At 31.2% G+C, this 25,182-nt stretch overlaps 1 protein-coding gene across 5 annotated transcripts in view; it reads right to left on the reverse strand.

The window, feature by feature from the left end:
- The window catches only part of LOC122631713, a 143,849-nt gene that overhangs the window by 64,628 nt on the left and 54,039 nt on the right, over positions 1-25,182 (reverse strand). For all 5 annotated transcript variants that reach the window (XM_043817730.1, XM_043817729.1, XM_043817727.1 and 2 more), the window contains exons 3-4: positions 17,835-17,915; positions 17,042-17,264 (exon numbers count right to left, since the gene is read on the reverse strand). In XM_043817730.1, coding sequence (XP_043673665.1) covers positions 17,042-17,264; positions 17,835-17,915 — 304 coding nt within the window. The remainder of the gene's footprint in view (positions 1-17,041; positions 17,265-17,834; positions 17,916-25,182) is intronic.

Below are 25,182 nucleotides of genomic sequence, written 5' to 3' on the forward strand. Positions count from 1 at the left end.
CTTAATAGGTTACTCTGGGTTCGACGAGTACACTAGGTATTGCTTGGCTTTTATTACGCAAACAGATAGATACTTTCAAAACAAAATTCCATCGTTAAAAGGTTAACAGGAGTAAGGAATTTAAGTAACAATGATTTCTTCAAGAAAGAAAAAGAGAAAAAAAGAGAAACATATATATACATATATATATAATTAGAAGTATGTAGAAGAAAGATAAAATTAGAATTTCCATGAACTTACTTTCTAATTTTCTTAACGCAAAGTTTTAAAATTAGATATCGGTATCCCACAAGCTTGTACATTACTTGACTCAATCACGATAAATCGTTACATTGTCAAATATTAACATTTAATTTCTATTCTCTTTCACTTCGATGAAAAATTAACATTAATAATATTTTTTATTTTTGCACACTAGTCTCTACCCCTTTTCCATCACCCTCCCCAATAAGTTACCAGTACTAATTTCTCTCCGAGTTACATAACTTCTAGGAAAGATTCAAAAAGGGTCTCATACGTTTCGATATACCTTTAGGCTTGTTCCTTTTTTTAACTTGTAGCGTATTAGATAGAAAAAAAAAATAAAAATAAAAAAAGAAAAAAGAAAAAAAAATAGATACGAAGGAAAAAGTTAGAGCATTCTCTTTATCGAGATGTTCGAAGCAAGGGAAAAGGTTCGCCGTCGCGACGCTTCTACGGTCCTGGCTGGCTACCGACGGACGTCGAAGTAGCCAATTAAAATCTCTTTGGAGTCTTTTTTAGTAAAGGCTCGACAGAATCGAGGTGGGACGGGCTAATGAATTCTGGTAGAGGGTGTCGGGACGTAAAGCCGGTTCGTAACGTGAACACGGCGGAGCCTCGGTGCTAGAGCCGATGCCAGACTGGTAGGAAGAGAGAAAGAGAGAGAGACAGATAGAGAGAGAGAGAGGGAGAGAGAGAGAAAGAGAGAGAGAGAGAGAGAGAGAGAGGACGAGAGATACCAGGATTCCTGGTGTACGATGCACCCGGCAGGCAGACAGGATCGATGCTTCCTGTCGCGGCTCGGAACCCTTTAAGCGAACGACCGTCGTTCGTCTCAACGGTCGCACGTCGACCTACAGATATGTTGCATAATGATAATAATAATTATTAATGATCATCGATAAATCATCAGTTACGAGAGAAAAATATATTTATTAAATATATATTTATTTATAACGAATATATCTTTTAAAAATATATTCATACGATTGACATTCTTATTTAATTGTATCGTATTCCTTTCTTGTTTGTTTCGTTTCGCTTTGTTTTTGTTCCCTTTTTTTCTTCTACTTAGTTGCAGTTCATTTTTGTTTTGTTTTTTTTTCTTTCTTTCTTTCTTTTTTTTTTTAATTTTTATAAAGTTTTTAATGGTATTAAAAAGGGGATAGAAAAGATCGTTGAGTCATGATAATTATTCTTTGTTAGTAGATTGCAAGGGTCTGGTTTTGTTTTGCTTTTTAAATACGATTAAATGGTGTAACAATTATTTATGAAGATATTTATTATTGAGATTTATGGTTGAGAAAGATTTTGGATTCTTTTGGTTTCATATTAAAATGTAATGTTTGTCGAAAATCTAATGTACATCTAAAATACGATTGTTTGCGTAATGCATTTAAGTCTCGCTGGAATATCAAAAATAATTTTAAGCATAGCTATTCGAATAATTTCGACATTTTTTATGAAAGCAATCGAAGATGACAGATAAGTAATAATTTCAAATTTCAATTTGTTGATTTTAAAAGAGATTTCCATCTATTTTAAAGTTTCCTATCAAATTTTATATATAAATATATAATACATTTCTATACGCAAATATTCACGTTTATTTGTTTAAATATTCGAGCGAATTGAATTTTATAGAAAAAAATTGGATTTAATTCGACTGTGAATTTAAAAATATTCCGAAAAAGGAATCACAATCACCATTCAACAAAATAAAATTAACCCTTTGAGTGGCAGAGATTTTTTTTATGTATATATATATATATATATTTGTGCGAAAAACGCCAGCGGTTATTATGCGTTTTTGCAGCGGTGCGGAAAATACTTCGTATCAAAGTCAATCGTTGTGTTTGGTACACATTGAAGTATAGAACGATATGACTGTGCAGGGACATCGAATTATTTCAGTTTCGCATAAAAAAAAAGGAAAAAAAGAAAAAGGAAAAACGAAATTTTGGTTTCCATAGTTCATTGTAAATAATTCGAGACGAGTCGCGACAACCCTTCGGGCATTTTTTCGCATGTACATGGAGGAACGTGATGGTAGTTTAAAATAAATAAAAGTAAAAATCGGATATGTTTGTGTGTGTGTGTGTATTTCAATATTTTTCCAAAGTAATATTCTTAAAATTGGGAAAAGTATATTCAACGAGAAATATATTAGAATTTGAATGATAACACTGTCCTAATATATGACTATAATAATATTAACAAATATTATATATTATTATCACTATTATATTATTATATACATACTAGATATTTATACAAATGTTAAAACAAATTCTCCCTTCTCTTTCTCTCTCTTTTTCGCTCGCTTATTTACACAAGAAAAAAAATAATAAAAAAATAAAAGAAATGAAAAGAAGACAGAAGAAAAACAGAAAAAGAAGAAGAAAACAAAAAAGAAAGTCATAACAATAAAAGGAAAATGTTCTTTGTTGAAAAGTGATCGGTGGATCTTGGCACGGGTAGGATCGGATATACCGAAGTAGTATAGGGAGCTCTAAAGCCGAGGGTAGATTTATGGAAATTCGTTGGCTGCGGCTAAAAGGGCGGCTCGAATTAGGTTCGAAGGGGGGGAAAAAAACCATAGCTAGTACGTAGATGTGCCCGGGCACGGTTCGATCTTTGATCTCCGGTTTAGGGGTGGGTAGGGGGTGAGGCAAAACGCGTGAACGAGCTGAGCATTGTTCTATCCAACAAAGTATACGTCTCGATTCAGGATTATCTGCATTTTAAATGGGCCCCAGGAGAGATCAAACGAATCGTGTTATTTTTTGGGATCCTTTTAACGCGAAATACGTTCCGATACCTTCGTTTACATGAAACAGGTTAAAGGATACATCTTGTTAACGTCTAAACGAAGATATTACCTCGGTAACGTCTATCGAATGTGAACGGGGATGTAAACCCCTTCTATGGTTTTTGACACGGCTCGCTAACAAGTGAATTATGTCTTGTAAAACATTCGAATTTTAAACCATCGAGATGAATACTACAAATGTAAATCGTATTTAAATATGTACATCTTAAAACATGCTAAAGCTATTTGTCTCTAGGACTATTAGTCTTTCTTTCATCGAACAATATATTATTATTAGTATTTCTCTCTCTTTCTCTTACTCTGTTTGTCTCCGTCTGTCTGACCGTCCCTTTCTATTTTCTCTTTGTTTGTCTCTTTTTCTTTCTCACTCCATTTCTCTTTTCGCAGCTTCAATTAGAGAGTAATGGACGCAAGGGAGTGAAAAGACGATAGTATAAAAGGTGGTACTAGGCATCCACTTTGATATAGTCGCTATTTTGCGCCTCTCCGACGGTTTATGTCACTTATGACGTCCTGGCTATAGCACAGTCTGGTTAGGAACGCATCGCAAGAGAGAGGAGAAAGTCACTGTGTACGTGTCTCCATAAATGTTAATTAACAATGATTAGGACGCATCCCTCTTCCTGCTTAATGTCCAGCAGCAGTAGTAGTAGTAGTATAGCAGTAGCAGGACGAGCATATGTGGTCATTTTTGTTAGAGAGAGAGAGAGAGAGAGAGAGAGAGAGAGAGAACTAATTTATTGTACTCATGGATCAAAGGTCATATCAGAGAACCGAAATGATATAAAAATTATATTTTTAATATGTTGAATATGTTCGAAGAAATTTGACACGAATCATTGCATTCATCGAATATTTTCTATAATTACAGAAATATATGGAATGTATTAATGCAATTTCTATAATATGTAATATTTCGAAAAGCTTTTGCATATACGTATATATTACAATGGGATAGATTTATTTATTATTTCGGAAATAACATAAGGTAAAATAAATTACAAAATGTCAGACGTGACGTGCGTGGTGAGCGACAATAGAGGAAAGAAAAATAAAATAAAAAAGAAATAGATAGAAAAGAAAGCATTTAGCTTGCATTTAAAGCGCATTTCGAAAGTAATAAACTCGCGAACAACGTTCCAAGGGAATGCAACAAGAAAATAATATTGCAATTGCTTCCGCTTGTTGTTATATCGCGGTTACAAATCTTTGTAAATGTCGACAATCAAAGTTTATAAATATTTTATTTGATGTCGAATGTCTGTCGCAATTGATACTGTCGTATACTTAAAAAATGCACTTCGAATTACTTAATACCTTTAAGTTTTATTTAAGCATTAGAAATAAAAATATAAATACAGTTTATATAAAAAGTAGTTCGTAGAGTTATTTAATTTCAACAAAAAGTATCGTAGAAACTTGGTTCATTAACAAAATTTCTTTAACAAACGAAAATTATTTATATGATTTTGAATGATTTTCTTCAAAAAAAAAAAAAAAAAAAAAAAAAAAAAAAAAAAAAAAAAAAGAAATAAATAAATGGATAAATAATAATATACGATACTCGTATCTATTTGAAAATATTAACAAATATCTAGAAATACATATAGTTCACGTAAATTACAAAATAGTTAAAGATAATCATATAAACATTTGGATAATTTTTTGAAAGTGAATATTATATTTCACAAGAAATATTCAAAACGCTATGCTTCATTTAAAAAAAAAAAGTGTTATTCAGTTTGAAATAGAATATTTTGTTGACTCAGTGTATAAATGAAGCAATTCGAAAATTCTTAACACTTGTACATACATCCATACATACATCCTTACATCCATCATTCATACATATATCCATACATCCATCATTCATACATATATCCATACATATATCCATACATACATCCATACATATATCCATACATACATCTATACATACATCTATACATACGTACATACATCATCCATACATACATCATCCATACATACATATATACTTACATACGTATACACGTATGTATCTACATACATACATACATACATACATACATACACACACACACATATATCTACATAAATACATATGTATAGCGCATAAAGTAGCTGCTGCGCTGCTAGCAACGACTACTGATAGATCTGGCATGGTTAGATCGTACTCGCGTGCGAGAGCTCTCGCACGCGTTACTCGTGCCGACGTAAAAGAGCTATTATTAGCCGACCACCTGTGCGACCCGAGGCAACTCTCTCTCTCTCTCTCTCTCTTTCTCTCCCTCTTTTTCTCTCTCTCTTTTTCTCCCCTTCTCTATTTTAGTCAGAATCGCGTTTGGTATACGCGCTATCGAGACTGAGTTATTTCACGTAAAATCGACCACTTTTAATATTTCGTTCCAAACAAATAATATTAAATTGTTGCTGAATATACGTATGCAAAGTGTTTTTTTTTCTTTCTTTCTTTCTTTCTTTCTTTTTTTTTTTTTTTTAACAATACCCACGAATTTTATTCGATCGAAAAAGTATGAAATTTCTTTACATATAAAATACAAAAGTAACGAAGGAATATTACTTGATAATACTTTGAAAATAAAATCCAACGATAATAACAGTAGATTATCCTTTGATACTTCTGTTTATTTCTATTTCGAGAGATATATGCGCTTATAAAATTTCTATATCTAATATGCTATGAGAGAGCATCGAAGAAATGAAGAAATATGTGTTTTTTTTATTAAACTACGTAAAATAATAAAACGATAATAATTGTCGAATGGAAGAAATTTTATTTATGCGTAGCTTATTTTTTTCATCTTTCTTGCACTCTCTTTATTTTCTTTATATTGATTCCAATAGTAGTTTCTCATTTTGTTTTGAAGAGGAAGAAAAAGATAGTATCGTCGAGTGAGAGAAAACATAACACATAGATCGCCGTTTGTTTATCGACTAAGTATAGATTCTTATGCGAGTAAATGGCTTTCTTGAGGAACGGTCAAGAGGTCACCGTGTCTTGAAATGCAGAGAGTAACGTATGACGTGTACATGAGATTCTAGTGTTTTTTCACGGTATTCTTATCATTATACGTAGGTACTTATATTATTTTCCTTAATACTAGATTTACCAACAGTTGTTAGAAAATATTTTATTAATAATTTCATCGCGATGTTTTCTCAAGGTTTTCTTTATTTCTTCTTCTTCTTTTTTTCCTATTAAACGTACACGTAGGTATAATTAATTTTATAATTTTTATCTTTTCCCGACATATGTAAGTACATATCTCAAAATACATTGAAATAATTAATAGTCGACAGTTCTAATATTATACACATAACGAATAATAATAAACGTTGTTTTTTATATTCTTATGTACAAACAACGTTTCTATTCCATTATTCCATTCGAAAGGATTTAATTATAAGAGAAGATAAATAACATTTTTTATATCTATTCGAACGGCTAGTAACGTTGTTAATTGATATTTAAAAAAAAAAAGGAGAAAAAAAAGAGAGAGAAAAGAGCGTACAAATCATTACATTCAATTTTACTTCGAAAAAGATATTATTACTATTTTTTATGCTTTCTTTTTGTTTATTTCGAATCAATCAATCGTGAAAACGAACGAAATGGTTGGAAAAATGTCGGGAAAACACGATGGAGAAATCAGGATATTTGCCAATTTTTTAATGGCAAACGATTACTAGCTCGAGGGCAGGTTCGTTAGAAAAACGATTTTTATTTGGTATACACGATTCACGATTCACGATTCACTTGTTAGTATCGATAAATAATGTCGGTAAATGCGTATGTCGTTTTTGAAGTACATGGAAATAAGTTATTCGCTTCGTCGTTCGCAACAGATATTGGCGAGACGACGTAACCATTATTAATCATACTTAAGAAGACAGCCGGTAACACCAGTTCGATGATGATTTATCGAATCGGAAAGACCAAAAAAAAGAAAATAATTATGGTGTCTATGCAATCACGTCGCTTCCGATGTTAATAAATAAAACTTTTTGATTCGTATTTTTTTGTATTTTCCCAGCGAACTGTAATGTAAATTTTGTAATTAAATTTTGTTTCGTTCATTTAAGAATGAGTTTTATTTTCTTTTTCTTTTCTTTTCTCTTCTATGAAAGTAACGATCAGTTTCCAAGTTTAAACGAAAAAATTCATATCCTCATAAATTGTATATAGAACAGACGATCAAACTGCAACTTGCGATCAATGATCAATTTTTCAAATAATTTATACAAGAATGTCTTATAAATCGTATTCTGAATATTTTTTTTTTTCCTTTAAGAAAATATTTTTTTTTATGCATAAATTTTCTTATTTCATAGTTGTTTCTCTAGCTGGAAGAAAAATTAATAAAAAAAAAAAAAAAAAAAAAAAAGAGAGAGAGAGAGAAATCGATGTTTCAAATTCTCTTATCATTTTAATAACATCTTTTCGATATGATATAGGAATGCCCATAAAAAAAAATTTCAATGTTTAATCATTTCATTATCGATGTCTTGCTCGATCATTACATACGTTTCGTATATGATTTATGAGAGGAAATAATTTACTTTTTGATTTGTTTCGAGTGGCGTCAGAAAACGTTAATTCGATTGGAAATTAATTTGGAGAGAACGTGCCTTGATTTTCTACGATCCTATGCAAATTGTACAGAGAGACAGAGAGAGAGAGAGAGAGAAGGGAGCGAGATCAAGGGGATTGCCGACGTTAATAGCGACAGGAATGGCGATAGAGCGACGAATAATTAGGCTAATCAATCCAATCGCGAATTCCCTATGCACGTGTCTGTTACTGATACACTTACATATATGATACTGATAAACGTATCAATTGTCTATACACAAAGATCGGTTGAAAGTCGAATTTAATTGGCGAAACTATACAGATTGTTACGAATTATTTTCAAACAAAACTGTTGTATCTATAAACTCAACATTTTCTTCGTGTATTAGATAGTAATGATTTAGAAAAATCGTATACTTATATATATATATATATATATATATATATATATATATAAAATAAAAAAACATATTCAAGGCCATAAGAATTTACAATACTGTGGCGATTCTTCTTTGGCATACGTATATTTTATAAAATAACAATCAAAATCGATGCAAAATTAATATTTCAATTTGTTATCCGACTGATAACTGATATCAGTGTTATTTCGTATATTACATTTTGCTAAACGTCTTTGAAATAATGCAAACAGACCTTGGTTAAATGTAACGTGAAATATATTTAAGTATAAATAGTCATATAAAATATAATTGAGAAATTATACAGTTAATACGTCAAAAGAGGGAGACTAACTTAAGTAAGTACGCTTCGTATGTCGAAATAGAAGAGGCCTTTAAGGCAGCCACCAAAGTTAAAATACAAAGAACAAAGAATTCATATTCATAGTTGCGGGGATACAAAAGCTTTCCAACATTTTCCCCCCTTTATTCGGTGCACATCCATGAAGTAAACGAATTAATCTTTTGAATTCAACGTTGAGTTTAAGATGTTTAGACTTTGATGTTCAGATTCTGGCAACGTTTTGGTTGGTTAGAAAATAATATCGCACGTGCTTAAATATGTTACATTAATATCGTTTCCATCTTCCTGTATTTCGCGAGAACTAATATCATCTTATATCGATGTACGCGTTTGCTTCTAAAATGGTATACCCAGTCTTTGCATAAGATTATAGCACTTTGTTATGTTAGTTACACAGAACACACGGTAATCGTATTAATAATAAAGTCATTAAGTCTATTGTGATACAATAATTTCTCTTTAATACTATACAATACCATATCTATCGTAACTATCAAGTGTATTATATATTATATATGCTCTGTTTCCATAGTCGACAAGATTGACATACATTTTTCTTTCTTCTGTGCTCCAATTGATCGGATTATTTAATAATGTTACTATATAACTAGATCTTTTTTTCAATGTCTTTTATTCTTTGTGTCTAAATCCAATCGAAATCAACGTACGTTTTATTAATTTTTATTAGCATCGACGTATGCAAATTTGATCGACGCAAATATCGTAAATACTCTCCGATATTCTCATTATCTTTCTTCTTGAAAGAATTCGTCAAATAATTTTGACTGATTTTATGTGTATTTCGTCGGATAAATCGCCTTGAAGATATTCTCTGATGATGTGTTTGATTTATATTAAAGTCTTAATATTTTCTTATGTGACGATTATCTATAACAAAAATCGTAATAAATTCTTGCAATTTCTTCAACGAATTATACTCTTTTCTATTAACTTTAAAAATCCGTTCATTTTGTTAATAACTTCCTATCTTTTAATTCATCATTTATTCTCTATTTACCTCCGCGTTGTTTTCTACCAGATATTCCATTTTTATCGACTTCAGTCATGCTTCTTTTTCTAAATTATTCATATGTTTCTTGCACGTTAATTGATACTGATCATCTCGGAATATCACTGTTAATCTCTATATAATTTTCTCGATCTTTCTGATTTTTTTCAATTCTTTGAATTTTTTTATCGACCACGTCATCCTTTAACTGAATTGTTTCAACATTATCTTTCTCTTCTTCTTTCATTTAAATTTCTTCATTTTCCCATTCATATAAAGTCAAATCATACAAAGATACTTCCAAAATCATAATTTCATTTTTTTTGCAGATATAGATCAATTAATATTCATACGTTTGATTTCGATCAACTTGGTTCATGTTTCTCAAAGTACTAACGTTTTAATTTCTTCAAAAAAAAAAAAAAAAAAGAAAAAAAAAAAAAAAAAATATATATATATATATATACGAGATACATTTCTTTTACTTTCACGTCGAGACATAGCCTTCATAGGTGTTTCATCAAAAACAATGGCACGGTTTTCGCAAAAATTCTCATAAAACCAATATGAGGTTTATTACCAGTCCACACTTCCTTCGTAGGGTGTAATTTTGTTCAGTGCTCGTGTCGAGCAAGGATTTCGAGTATACGTTGCTACGTTTATAGCCTCTGTTCAGCTGTTAAGCTATATGATACTTTACGTTGGAGTAGTATACATCTTGTCGTTTCTATTAGACGGCGATATCCTTTTTCTGGACACATACACACAAACTGTACACATTATTTTTTATTAGAGAATATATTCTACGGATAATTCCATGATTATTTCTTCTCTCGTTAGGAATTGCATGAATTCGTACGATAAAGTACTTGTTGTCAATTTGCAGTTCTCTCGTTATCTGATAGCATTCTTTATTCTCATTTTATAATCTTTAAATCCGTGTAAGATGTCAGAATATTTTTTCTTTTCTTTTCTTTTTTTGTTTTATATTGCTACCTCCATGTATAGAAGAGATTTTATCGTCAATGAAAATTGTAAAGTACTTCGTTGATTTATCAAATATGTAATTTGTAACGAGTCTTAATATATCATTATCTTTTTTTGTTATTTCGGAATAGTTTAGACGTATCTATCGCATCGATGTTACATATGTTAAATATCAGATTTAATATTAATATTGTTTAATATTGTAATATAATATATACTGTATTATAATTAATTTATACAATTATTTATATACTAATTTATATTATATAACTAATTATTATATATATTTGTAATATATAATGTATTATAATCAATATTGTAATATTTCCAAATATCATTAATGTTATTATCATAATGTTAATATATCACAATATTATACGATATTAGCATATACAAATTCTCGTATATATTCTCGCTAATACAAACATTATGCTATTAGCAAAATGATAATAGAAATATATTTATTAGCTGAGAGTTCTCGTATTAGCTATTCGACAGATTATTCGACATTACCGTATATTATGGCAATATCTAGGAAATATCGTTTTAACAATTTTAGTAGATTATATAAAAATATAGAAACGAAAGAACAAATATGGAAGAAATTTTTAATTCGTTCTAAAATCGATCAACTATCTGTCTTCTCTTTGTTTGTTCGAACTTTCGAACGTCGATCGATACTCTCGTACGTTGAAAGAGAGAGGGAGAAGGGATAGAGAGAGAGAGAGAGAGAGAGAGAGAGAGAGAGAGAGAGAGAGAGAGAGAGAGAGAGAGAGGGATGAAAAGGGACCGCGAGAACTTCAAAGGGCCACCCTTTTCGTATAGCCGAATTGTACATATTTGTCGATGTCGGTTGCAGTTTGGCATGCAAATTGCTAAATCGCTGTCGCTAAATCTTGCGAGAATGCTTCCTGTGTTCGCACAATAAAAATCCAAAAAAAAAAGGAAAATAAATACAAAAGAAAGAAAAAAAATGAAAAAAGAAAAAGCAAATACTTTTTGTAAATAAGTGATTAACAATAAAATAGATAGACAGATGGTGTTTCTACTGGCATATATAAATAGAAATATCGGTATCATTAAATCAAAATTTTTGTTATATAATATAAAAAGTAAGAATACGTTACAATGAAATATTTCGTATCATAATTTTCATTAAAATATTATAATTAACAATAATTTAGATACGATCGTAATCGTGTTTGTTCAAAAATCTCTAATAATAATCTCTGAGAGGATTAATACGAAGAAAAAAAAAAAAAAGAAAAAAGAAAAAGAAAGAATGATACATAGATTTTAACTATACTCTAACTAAATTCAACAAGATGAAAGAGACAGTGTGTCGTTCTATTACGATCTCGAATCTGTCGCACAGCATGAGTCACATATTTATAGCCGACAAAGTATCCCCCAGTCGACGTAAGTACTTACTTACGGACAAGATTTTTCTCTAGTCACGAAGGTCGACCAGTCGTCAGCGATTCGCAGTAACGAGTCAACCCGTTAAACGTTTCGTCGTCGAACAATTATCCTCTTATTCCTTTTTACTTATCGTTTTTCTTGTAAATTTTTTTTTTGTTCTCCTACTTATTTAATTTTTTTTTCTTTTTCATTTTTCTTTTCTCTCGATGTTCCTTCGGCTTTCACGAACACGAAGTGTTTCTCTTTCTTTTCGTTTCTTTTCTCTCTCTCTTTTTTTTTTTCTTTTCATTTTCCTCTTCTTTCTTGCACTTTCACAGTTTCCGGCTTTACGAACGACAGATCCAGCAGGTGGTTAAGGGATTATAAACGTAGAGGTAACTACACGTTACCGGCGAACGCGAGTCACCAAGCCAGTTTGCATGCATGCCTTCCGGCGAACAACGTCCATGCGAAATAACGTAAACGTCAAACTTAAAGCCAATATTTCAACACGTGTTCTTTCAAAATCACACCGATTAGGGATTTTAATCTTTTCACAGGCCTGCGTTTATCGCCCCAAGTTAATGTTAAGTATAATGTTGAATATAAAAACGAAATTCTTCGTGCAAAGTAGTTTTCTCTCTTCTTATCTTTTTCTTTTCGTTTTTGTTTTAAAGTTTTTTAAAGAAAGAAAAAAAAAGAAAAGAAAAGAAAAGATCCAAATTTTCCTCCTCGATGTGATAAGATATACGCTATAAATATTTTAAGATATCGTTTGAATTATCGTCTAATGTAATTTTGTGCGATAATGTTTATGCTTCTCTCTCTCTTTCTTTTTTTTTTCTTAGATATAATCTCATTGAAATATTAAATTCGATTTATTTATCAGATCTTTGATTAGCTATAGATGTTTAACAAAGAAATGTTATATTCATAATTAAGTACGGAATCGATAATACAAATATATTTACTATTATAGTAACTTTTTCTGACCATTTTCTTTGTCTTTTTATAAAATTAAAAATAACGTAGATAGTATGGTAATAATTATTGGCTTACACAATATGCGTATATAAAATAAATAATTATAAATATATATATATATGTATATATATATATAATAATTATTATAAATCACTTTAACTTTTCTTACACTCACAAATAAAAAAAGACGAAACAAACGTTTGAAGTTTGTTCCTGAGTATTCTACGTTGAATTAAATTCACTGACGAAAAGTTTCTGACTGTTGACCGATTTTCTACAATGGATGCTCCATACTTTTGTCTGAAAATATTTTTGTATGGAAAGCAGCTAATGCTTCGAGAGAATATATATATATATATTTTTCTTTTTATCTGACGAATAAACGAACAAAAAACTATGGCGTGTAAACCATAGCGTACTTTTTTACGAACGCGAATATGGATGCGACGATACTGCAGCTATGAGAATCGGTTTTCCTTCGATCCGTTGACTCTCTCCGCACGATAGCGACACAATGGAAGCGAGTCCAATGAAAAAAATTTTTTTTACGCTAGATACACTCTCTCGGTGTTAAAAAAAAAAAAAAAGAAAAAAAAAGCGAGCCTCTGGAATAAGAGAGATCATTTTCGTAAACGAAACGCATCGTGTGTATTTATCGACTTTTTTTTTGTACGCGTATTTCTCTCTTTCTTTCTCTCTTCGTGTGTACGTACGTATGCGTGTTTTTCTTTTTTTTTTATAACATCCTACAACGATTAGTTAAATATTTATGTAATGATTCACAATTTTGACGATTAGTTCAATCAATTATACATATTTAAATAATAAGTAATAATTAATTAGAAATGGATATACAGTAACGTTTTGGATCTATTCTATGGTTTATCATTTTATTTAATATATAAATAATCAAATGAAATTAATTATTTATAATTAACAAAAAAAAAAAAAAAAAAGAAAAAAAAAGAGAAATCAAATCAAACGATCGAATAGAAATATTTAATTAAATTAATATTTAACGTTAATGTTTGATCATTTTTTTCCTTTACGATATAAAAATGGTAAAGAAAAATAGAAATAAATTGTATGAAATATGGATATTTGGTAAAATAATCTATTATATTAGTATACTTCTTTTCGGTATCGTGAGAAAGTGAAATCGAAAATGAAGATGAAAGTACTCGAAAGGGTTACAAGGAGAGAATTGACGTCGCTTATTGCTTCTGTCAATCAATACAGCTGAGTTTAGCGTCGAATGAGAGAGAAGAGTAACAAAAAAGGGTTGCGTTTTCGCGATCACTATTCCACCTGCCTGCTAGTCGTTGTGTATCGTTCACTAAAAGCACAAGAGACTGTATTTCACGAAAAAGCAAGTTGTAATTTGGTGCAAATGCCAAACGATATCCGTTTCCTTTCTTTTTTTTTCTGCGAGAACGAAAACCTAGACAGTCGATCGATCGATCGATCGATCGATCGATCGATCAGTCAGGACGGAATTTTGATTTTATCGCTACGATTTATATCGATCATACTTATCACTCGACCCTTTCGATGTTACTCTTTTCTAACCTGTCGAATTTTCGTCTCATTTTACTTTTTCCATCGAAATACACACGCGAGTGATACGATCTGACTTTTCTCTTTTTTCTCTCTTTGTTTTTTTCTTTTTTCTTTTTTTTTTGATTGATACGAAGCTGACTTTGTTGTCTACTCCCAGACTATTTTTACAGTAAAATTTCAAGTGAAATGTCTCTTTCAACACCCTATAGAATGTTATTTTTCAAAAAAGTACAAAGAAATCTTTCGATACCTATCCGAGGAAAATAATGTAATTTCTTTTATTTTTATCACTTCTATATTTTGTCGATCTTGCGATTATAATTCGAGTGCTATGTTTTATTTAAATTTAGCGTTACGTTGCTTGAAAAATTTTCTCGTTTAGCCGAAATTCAAGATTCGAAAATGCGTTTTTGAGTCAAACTTAAATTTACGTATTTACATATGCAATTTACGTATGTGAAACAAAAGACGTAGGAGCAAGTAGTTCTTGATTTAAAAGAACGTCCCTCCAATTAGCGTTCTTTTTAGTAAAAATTTTTACGTCGCAAAAAGCGGCTCTCGTTTGTCCCTCTCATTCCTCTTTTATTCGAACTTACGCTCGTCTAAAGTAGTTATTCTTAACGGTACTACCGGCTAAGGAAGGTAATGAAGGGATTCATATAATCGCAAGAGCGAGGCACCTTATCAAGAAGCAGCATTATTCGCGTCTCTACGGTGTGCCTCATTAATTAAAAAGCGAGAAAAGAGAAAAAACGAAGGAGCTAAGTACAAAAGTCTCTTGCTCGATGAAAGTTACTCGTCTCTTAACCTTTTGCATAGAAACGAAGAAAGTCCGATTTATATAATGTACATATATATATATTTTTTATTTAATTATTAATAGTTAAATTAGTAATTAAATTAATTAGATTAAATTTTGATTACGTATATTTACTTTGTGTCGATTGCAACATATTGTTATTTCATTTAAATATTTTAATCTAATTGTTGAAAGTCTGAAATGTGGAATTCTATATGTAGTATATATTTATGGAATGTATAAAATGAAGGGTTACAAATTATTGTCTCGGAAGTAGAGAGAAAAATGGTGAAAAATTAGAAGAAATTTTACGAAGAGAAGTGAAATAAAATTTTGTGGTAAAGTTTTTCAGACAAGAATTATCCGATTACAAGAGAGAGATGTTATGGTATTTATTATTATTATTATTATTATTATTATTTATTTCTTTTGTAAATAGAAACCTACATGTTTTATAATGACCACAATATATTCTATATAAAAAATAAAAAAGAATAAAAAAAAAAAAAAACCAACAAGTAACTACTGTCTGAAATATTCTTTTATCCGCCTCAAAATTTTCCGAGCTATTTAACAAAGCATATAACAAACACAGTTGACCTTAAAAGCTTCCACTAAATAAAAAAGATCGCAAATACAGTATTTCCGAGATAAACATTTATAACTCTTTGTTTTCTAATAAACATCCGGTATAAAGGGGTTTATTTATATCATGATTAAGCGTATTTAATATCTACAAGATAAACGAAATAAATATTTGTACTAAACCAGTAATTGTGTAAACAAGAAGAAAATAATACAGTTTGATATTAGCTAGAACAGTAGAACTAACAATAATAATAAAAGAAAAAAGAAAAGAAAAACAGAAAAATGCAATTGTTTGTTTGATTACGAATGCCTGCAATAAAATTGTAGAGAGAAAGAGAGAGAGGAAGAGAATAATTAATCGAGTATATACTATTCTTTATAATCCGAACAAAAAGAGAAGAAGAAAAAAACGAACAAAAAAATAAGATCGAAGATGTCCTATTGTAAACGAAGTTAACGATATCGTTACGATTTATGTGTCGTATTTAATACAACATGATCATGAAACTATCGGGATTATGTCCCGTATCGGGACACAGATTACATCCTGTCTGGTAAGAGTAACGAGAGTGAAGATAAAAAAAGTAGACGATAAGAAGCATAAAATGAATGGCTCGATCGACGATCTTGGTGAGAGAGGGGAACGGGCAAGAGATTAAAATAGAAGTGAATTAATCGCCAACGTAAATATCGTAGGTGTTGACATCACGAAGGTGTCTTATAAGTTAGTGAAAAGACCTAGCTTGAAAGAGAAGATGAGGGTGAGGGAGGAACAGAGGCTTCTATAAAGTTGGCACGTCGACTTTCCCTGGGATTTCATTAAATCGTTAGAATTAACGTTCTCTGTTTCTGTCTTTGTCTCTCTCTCTCTCTCTCTCTCTCTCTCTCTCTCTCTCTCTCTCTCTTTCTTTTGTAAACGAATGGGTACCGCACACAAAACGTCGTTAATTTTGAAATAATCGCCACGTATCGGCTCGTGCACAATTCCCTTCTCTTATCCCGAAAGGAGAGTGAGAGGAGTTCGCGCGATCCAATTTGGTATGGAAATCCTACTTCGCCCTATCGAGCAAATCAATTACGTTTAATGAATACAACATGAAGGGTGTAAAGGGTTTAACTATTAAACCGCATAGAGAAAATAAAATGATAGTCGACTATTACTACTATTATTACTATAAATCGAAATGCCCTTCTTATTTGAAATATTTCTAATTTGATCGACGAATCTAAAAAATTTTTGTTTCTTCTTTTTACACGCTTCTGTGATATTACGGAAGGTTTAAAATCCAAAAAAAGACTTACCTTCGCAGGATCAGACTTTTCCGATTGATCGTTGAAAGTTTGTGACCCTCGGGACATCGTGTTTCTTCGTGATATCGTCGTGCCATCTTGCGAGGGGCGCACGAATTCTATTCTTCCACCCTCTACGACAATATTGGGGGCTGGTGGAAAGTTTTCTGTGTTACCGACGGTATCGCAATAGCCCAAGAGCCCGGCCTTCTCTCCGTAGAGAGGGTGGATTTGTCTGCAACGGTCGGTAAACTTATATCAAAGGGTTGTTGATACATCTTACGCAATTAATATGTTTTATGTCCCAACTAACATGATTTCTTCGATTATTTTATTTATAAATTTTTATCCTTTTTCATTTCCTTTTTCCTCGTTTTTTTTTTTGTCTTTAAATTTCGATAAATTCCTACCCCAAGTTATTATTACTTTTTCTGCTAGACTTCTTCGTTTACGTGGTTCCTTTTCTTTCTTTTTTTATTCATTTATTTATTAATTTATTTATTTCGAAATCATTCCAAACAAACATTCGGCGTAAATTGGAGAAGATCGAGTATATATGTATATACTAACCCCTTTTGGGTTATTGAACTTTTTTGTTGACTAATTTATTAATAAAAAAAAGACGAAAGAAAAAAATGAGAAATTCATCTATCGAATAAATTTTCAAACTATCGATGTACCAAAGGATTCGAAAACTATGTATTAATATACATTTTTCTTTTCTTTTTTTTTTTTTTTTTTTTGACAAACGACGTATAAATGAAGCTGCAGAAAAAGTAAAAAGATGAAAAAGAAGTTGTCTTACCGGGGGGACGGTATTGGCCGAGGTTTGTCCAGTGCCAAGTCTGAGTTGAGGGGCGAATCGGTTCCGCGGCCACTGGAAGCCCTATGGAAAGACAATTAGGTATCATTAGTTCGATCGCGGAAGTAACTCCGATAACAACGATTCGTCTAGCTAAGCCGATGTCACCTGAGTTCAACGACCTCTGTACGCTCGACTTAAGACCTGTCGACTTTACTACTAATATAATTATATATACACACAGAGAAAGAGAGAGAGAGAGACATACATATATACAAATGTATTACATGAAGATGAAAGAATGCATATGAATATTTAACAATGTTAAAATGCATTATGAATAAATGAACTGAATAGGTGAATAGTTACTCGACGTAATATGCTAATTTTATATCATTAAACAAGAAATAAATAAAAACGATATGTGTATGTGTATATAAATATTTTTAACAATACTAGATATATTTTCATGATAATAAGAGACTCGAATTAAACAAGAAAAAAAGACAAAAACAAAAAAGCACGTGTCACATAAATCTTTTTTATTATACGCTCTACATAAGTATACAAGTTAGAAAAGGGAACAAAAAAAAGAATAAAAAAAAAAAAAAAAGAAAAGAATAAAGAAGAAAAAAGAAAAAAAAAACGTTCGCTCTTGGTACACCATTCCCTTGTAAGTAAAGAAAAGAGCACTCGAAATAAGAGCAAGGCAAAAAGGATAAATTCGTAAATGCTTCGTCGAAAGAAAAAGATAGATGGTAGAAGAGTCTCTTGAACTTTTTATTCGCGAATGGAAAAATGCTTGTACGCACGTACGCACGTACGCACGTACGCACGTACGTGGCTTCTTCTTTCGCGTGTCACACGACTTTCTCTCTTTCTCTTTCTTTTTCTCTCTCTCTCTGTTTTTCTCTTCAATCTTTCTCTCTCTCTCTCTCTTTCTCTCTTTCTCACTCTTTATATCCTGGAATGGAAGCCCGACGGCATTTTAAAACGTCACGGGATCTACATACTCGTCGTTTAGAAAAGCATTTGCCTTCCATCTCGGTGATATATGTATATACATAGATATGTGAAAGAAAAAGAGAAAGAAAGAAAGGTTGCATTAGCACGGAGAATCTTTTTATATCTCTTTCTTTCTCTCTCTCTCTCTCTCTCTCTCTCTCTCTCTCTCTCTCTCTCTCTCTCTGTTTCTGTCTCTCTCTCGTTTACTCTTCGTTTCTTTTTTTACGCGAAATGATAAAACGAAAACGTTGATTCAACATTCTGTGTTTAAAGAAAATGGATTTTAATAATCAACATCTGTAGAGATATACAAATGTTACCTCTGATGTCTAGAAAATTCCACGTCTCTTATATTTGTTCTTTATTATGATGAAAATATTTTTCATGACGTTATTAGAACTTTCATTGACCCGTTATTGTAATACTTTTTTCTATAAACACGTACGGATATGCAAATATTGAAGTTTAAAAATATACATCGATATTACGAAATATTCAATGATTTTCAAATCATGGAAACTAAAAAAGAAATGATTGCAATTTCAAAAATCTATGAACATGAATAAATAAATAAATGAAAAATAAATTGAATAATAAATTCATTGATGATTAGACGTTTATATATTAAAAAAAAAAAAAAAAAAAAAAAAAAAGAAAATGATCGGATTATTGCAATTACATAGTTCGATAAACTTAAAGGCATCATAACTTGATGAAATATCGATGAAAAGGTTCACTGTAAATACTCTTTGAATTCGTATCGATATTCTCTACAATTTTTGTTCGGCTTAAAGTATCGATTTCCATTGAAAAGAAGAGGGAAGAAAAAAAAAACAGATAAAAAATTGTTATTATTCTTCCATACTTTTATACAACAACGCTCTCTACGATATAATTGCAATAAATATTACGTTTTTCTCCCGTTAAAATTTTCTTTGAAATATTTATTTATAAAACGATCGTTTATAAAACCAATATTATCGAAGATAATTGATATCAATTATAAACGAGATATCCTATAAATATTATTATTTATTATATACATATATATTTTTATTTTTTATTGTCGATGCCAATTATAAAAAATATATTGTATAAACACGCAACGATGATAGTTAAATAAAATTTAGTAATTAATACAGATAGAAAATCGTGAAACGTTAAAATAGAAGGATACACTTTTCGATCTCGAGGATACACGTTCACTTATCGATCGATCGCTCTTACGAAGTACTGAAAAGAGAAAAGACTTCAAGGATCGGTGCACCTCGAGAGAAAGAGGATGCTCGCATCACGCTCGCACATCCGTTCGCACGCGCCAAGCGGAACGCCCATTACGTAATTTTCTTTACGACGTAGAAAAAAGTACGTTTTCTTAGCTGGGAAAGCAAAGTTCGTAATAAATTTCGCCGTAGAATAAAACGAAACTTTTCTTTTTCAAAAAAATGATTTTTACCTATCTCATTGATAATCATAATGAATTAATAAAAGTGTAATACTTTTTAATCGACTTGATAATAAAATAATTATTTAAGTAGTTTAATATATTAATAAGATGATCGACGATTAAATCGAACTATAAGATCTATTATATTTTTCGTAACAATGATATATCGATTATAAATATATAAGAATATATCTATCGTAACGATTTATCACGTTTAATTAATATAAAAGATGGTACTTCGATGTAGAAAAATGTAAAAATGATTAATTTGAATGCATATAGTCGATATATTTTCTTGTTTCTTTTTTATGAATTTTAATTTTACCACAAAGAAAATGCCTTTTTCTTCGGATGAATTATTCCACTTATGTTAAGAACAATTATCATTTTCATAGGGTCAAAGAAATAATGGGGGAATCGAGAATGTCCTTAGAACGTAGATCGGAGATACGCGCGGAAAATAGCAGGGCGTATGACGCCAAGTGCTTCGTAATAGACTTTCGGGAAATCGGCGCTTTTAGAATTTCAACGAGGGTGACTCACCCCTTGCTGCACGTGAGAATGCACAAGAGAAAGAGAAAGAAAGATAGAGAGAAAGAAAGAGAGAGAGAGAGAGAGAGAGAGAGAGAGAGAGAGAGAGAGAAGAGGGTCAGTGAGATCTCTCGACAATTCCGTATGGACGCAGCTGTCGTTCCGCGTGTGCGTTTACGCGTCTTCGAATCAAGAAGAAACATTGGAAACGGTGCAAGGTGTCTTTCAAATCTTTTTATGTATGTGTGTGGATCTATTTGTGTGTATGTGTGTATCTATATATACCAACATTTTTTATTAGATATTTATATTAAAACTTAGATTTACGAGGAAGCGAACATTATCGTGTAAATATATTATTAGAAATGTCAAATATTCTAGAAAACTTTTACATAACATTTTAAATATCTTATATTATTATAGTTACAATTTTTTTTATTTCATGAATAAGAATAAACTTATCTTTTAATTGATATATTTATATAAAGTCTCAAGTATGTGTATAATATAATTAATGAGATCATATCAACGACTACAAGATTACGTTTATTCAATATAAATATATTTGCAATGTTTTTAACGTAAAAATATTGTTCTTCTTCGTTCATTCATTTATTTATTTATCCCGCCCCCCCTTTTTTTTTTTTTGTTAAATCTAAGTCTCATTTTTGTTTGCGATAGTCAATCGCCGATACGTACAATTTCAACGGAGTTTAATCTGCAATTTAAATTCGATTAATTTGCGAACGAGAAGAATGACAAACAAACAAAAAATAAAAAGAAAGAAAAAAGAAAAAAAAATGAAAAAAAAAAGATAAAAAAAAAAAGATTCTTTTCTCAACACCCGCGATGCGCACACGATGCGAATTGCTTCGAAAACTTCCTGCTTCTCGTGATCGTCTTAAAAGAGAAAGAGAGACAGCATCATGTGGCCACACCATACGAGCCTCCTTTTCTCTTTCTCCTTCTCCTCCTCTTGCATCGAGACTGCAACCTCCGCGACGGAACGATCCTCCTCCGTCGGAAGATCAAAGTCACCACAGTGCTAGATATTTCATCGTGGACGTCTGAGCTGCTGCCAACGGTGCCAAATGCGTCCGCCCGAGAGGATTTGCGAGCGGAAGCGAGACAGAAAGAGAAAAAGAGAGAGAAACACAACCGATACATCGTCGTCACTCTATCACGTGTGGAAATATGAACTCTTACTTGAATTTTTTCAAATAAATTTGACGTAGGTACTTATCTAATATCGAAGCAAATATCGATTAAGTAATTAACATTTCTCATCGAATTCTTTCAATCAATCATCGATATCCAACTGCTAATTCTAAGCGCGACATAAATACGTATTTATTTGTAAGATTTATATATATATATATATATATATATATATATATATATAAAATGAAACAGAAAATTAGCTATATCAAAGTGATTTGATTTTTAAAAGAAACAAGATAGTTCTTTTTTTGCTCGAATTTTTTTCAACAAATTTGCGTACGTATTTATCTGATATCGAAGTAAATATCGATTAAGTAATTAACATTTTTCAACGAACATACACTTGTATATGAAAAAAAGAAAAAGAAAATTAACAATATCAAAGTGATTTGATTTTTAAAAGAAGTAAGAGCTCGCAAGGGAAGAAATTAATTTTATTTACAAGCGAGGAAAGTCATACAACGTTAAATTATTTTTCTTTCGCTATAAAATTTCTTTTTTGTCTTTATTTTTTTTCTCTCTCTCTCTTTTTCTTTTTTGTTATATACCCACCGAAAAAGTCGGAGAACACAGATTGAAATCGATTTTCAAACGATCCTGCGTTTACAAGCGATTTATTACTTTTTTCCTTTCCTTTCCTTTCCTTACGAATTATTAATTGTTTTTATTCTTTTTCTCTTTTTTATTTAAATCACTTATCGACCGTCACGTAAGCGTAATATTAGAGTGCAAAGGGTGGAAAAGGTTAACGGGGCACATTCGTATTAAAATATTTCTACTATTTTTGCTCGCGATACCAATCTGAGCGTCGCAGAAACAGCGTTATATTTACCGCTTCTTCCTCGTGCTCGAGACGTTCCTCGATTTCGCCTCATTCTAGGTCAAAAGTCTGCGCGTATTCTGAGAGCGTCGAGAGAGATGTTTTCCTAAGGAGACTCTCTCTCTCTCTCTCTCTTTCTTTTTCTGAATTATTTTTTCTTTCTTTCGATCGATCTACGAATATGACGAAGATTATATTCACGATCGTTCAGAGCAGATACATTAATAAAGAATATTTTAAACGTCGAGTTGAAATATTTGTTCGAGTTTAAAAACGTAGTTCTTCATTTTGCCTGTTTTATATCTTATCTTATTTCATAATTAAACGATTTTAATATTTATCTCTAATTATTTATATATATATATATATATATTTACTTTTCATAGATGCTTCGTATTCTATTCGAGATAAATCGATCATATATATTTTTACACGATTGCATAAAGAGTCCTTTCTTTTCCCCTTTTGAATAAACATCTGCCATTAATTTGGCAAGAAAATTTTGTCTACAAAACATTTCGTATCACTGGTATAACAAATTTTAAGAAAACCACTTAAGTTCGGATCGATCGGTTGGTTTAGCCGATCTCTTTTACGGTGCATCGAGAGGTCGTTCCTAACGAGTTTCCGAAGAGGGAAGAATATAAAAAAGAAGAAAAGAAAGGAAAAGAAAAAGAAAAAGATAGGAGGAATGAGACGGTTGGAAAAACATTTACCGATTCGAACGATAACTACTTCCGGCGGATATGCCAGTCAAGGATGGTCCTTCTCTTTCATCCTACTGAACCTCTTCTCTTCTCTTTACATTTCACTATATCACGATTCATCTGGATTACTTACTTACTTACTTACTTACTTACTTGCTTATTTACTTACTTATTTACTTCGATATTTCTTCTTTTCTTTCTTTTCCTTTTTTCTTTTGTTCTATCGCATTCCAATGTATCATTATCTCGAACGACACTCGAAATATCTCTTAACTTTCTTGAAATCTTTCCGGAAAATCTATTTCCAATGCGTCCAACTAACGAAACGTAATTACCATCTGAATCATACCTATAGCGTTATAATTCGAGGGGAGCCCGGACTCGACCGGGTGGGTGAGTCATTGCATCGTTGACAGAGTTCTCGCTCCCGTTCCATAGCTCGGAATATAAATTAGTCTTCTTTAGAGAGATTTCTAAGACTAAATCGAAACTAACCACCGCGTTAAGAAAAAACGAATTCCGGATAAACCTGCTTCACCCTATTTTTTTTTTTATCCTACATCAATTAGATACCCTTTTTAAAACGGTTCCATTCCCTCGACGAGTATTTCAACTAATTGATGGTAAGTATTTTGGTAAGATAAATGATCGGTATAAATAATTAAACGTTAGGATTAACATCATTTCTATCACGCGCTGATATTTTATCAAAATACTAATCATTTATTTAAAATATCGTTTCGAGATTTAAAAATAATCAAGTTGGCCCTTTTCTCATTTTTCTTTTTCTTTTTTCTTTTTTTGATACTGAATTATTTTTAAATTAATTACTTTCAAAGAAATTATTTACTCTAATAATAATAATAATAATAATAATAATAATAATAATAATAATAATAATACGATTCAAATAATTATTTATCTTCATAAAAAGTTATCAATATACAACTTACTAACAAAAATCAGATTACTACATCGGCACATTTTTATCTACATTTAAACTTATTTTTATATAAATATTATCATCCAATATCTCAATGTCTATCAAGATATCTATAGGAATCCTCGAAAGAAATCATATATTTCTCTTGTGAACAGATAAATAGATAAAAGGGGGTTTGTATTCATAGGATGATCAGGGTTTGTGTTCGCCCTTCGTGCAATCCTCTTCTCTCTTTCTCTCCCTTTCTTTCTCTTTGTTTCTCCATCGGAGTCATTACACGTCATTATAGAGTTACACGCTCGAGTGGTCGAACGTTACAAATTACAGAGAGCCAAGAGCAACCTGTTCTCTCTCTCTCTCTCTCTCTCTTTCTACTTTCCTGTTAACCGCACCCTTACGTCCGATACGCATATACATATTTCTTCCACTATCCAGCACATTGTTATCGATATTACCCGCATTTGCTCGGTAAGAACGATGGTAACCTTCTATTACAAGGCACTTTGCTGTCTCCTCGAGGACGAGAGAACGAGATGGAATTTCCACGAGACACGTTTGAATTACTTTGAACCACGAAAAGTCCCAACGGACTTGGCTGCCACCAGTCTAATGAGTAATTACGATTCATGAGGAGGCCTCGAGCTCCGTTAATCCCATTCCTCTTGTAGGTACTCTCT

This window comes from Vespula pensylvanica, chromosome 9 (assembly GCF_014466175.1).
Source record: "Vespula pensylvanica isolate Volc-1 chromosome 9, ASM1446617v1, whole genome shotgun sequence".
Lineage (NCBI taxonomy): Eukaryota > Metazoa > Arthropoda > Insecta > Hymenoptera > Vespidae > Vespula > Vespula pensylvanica.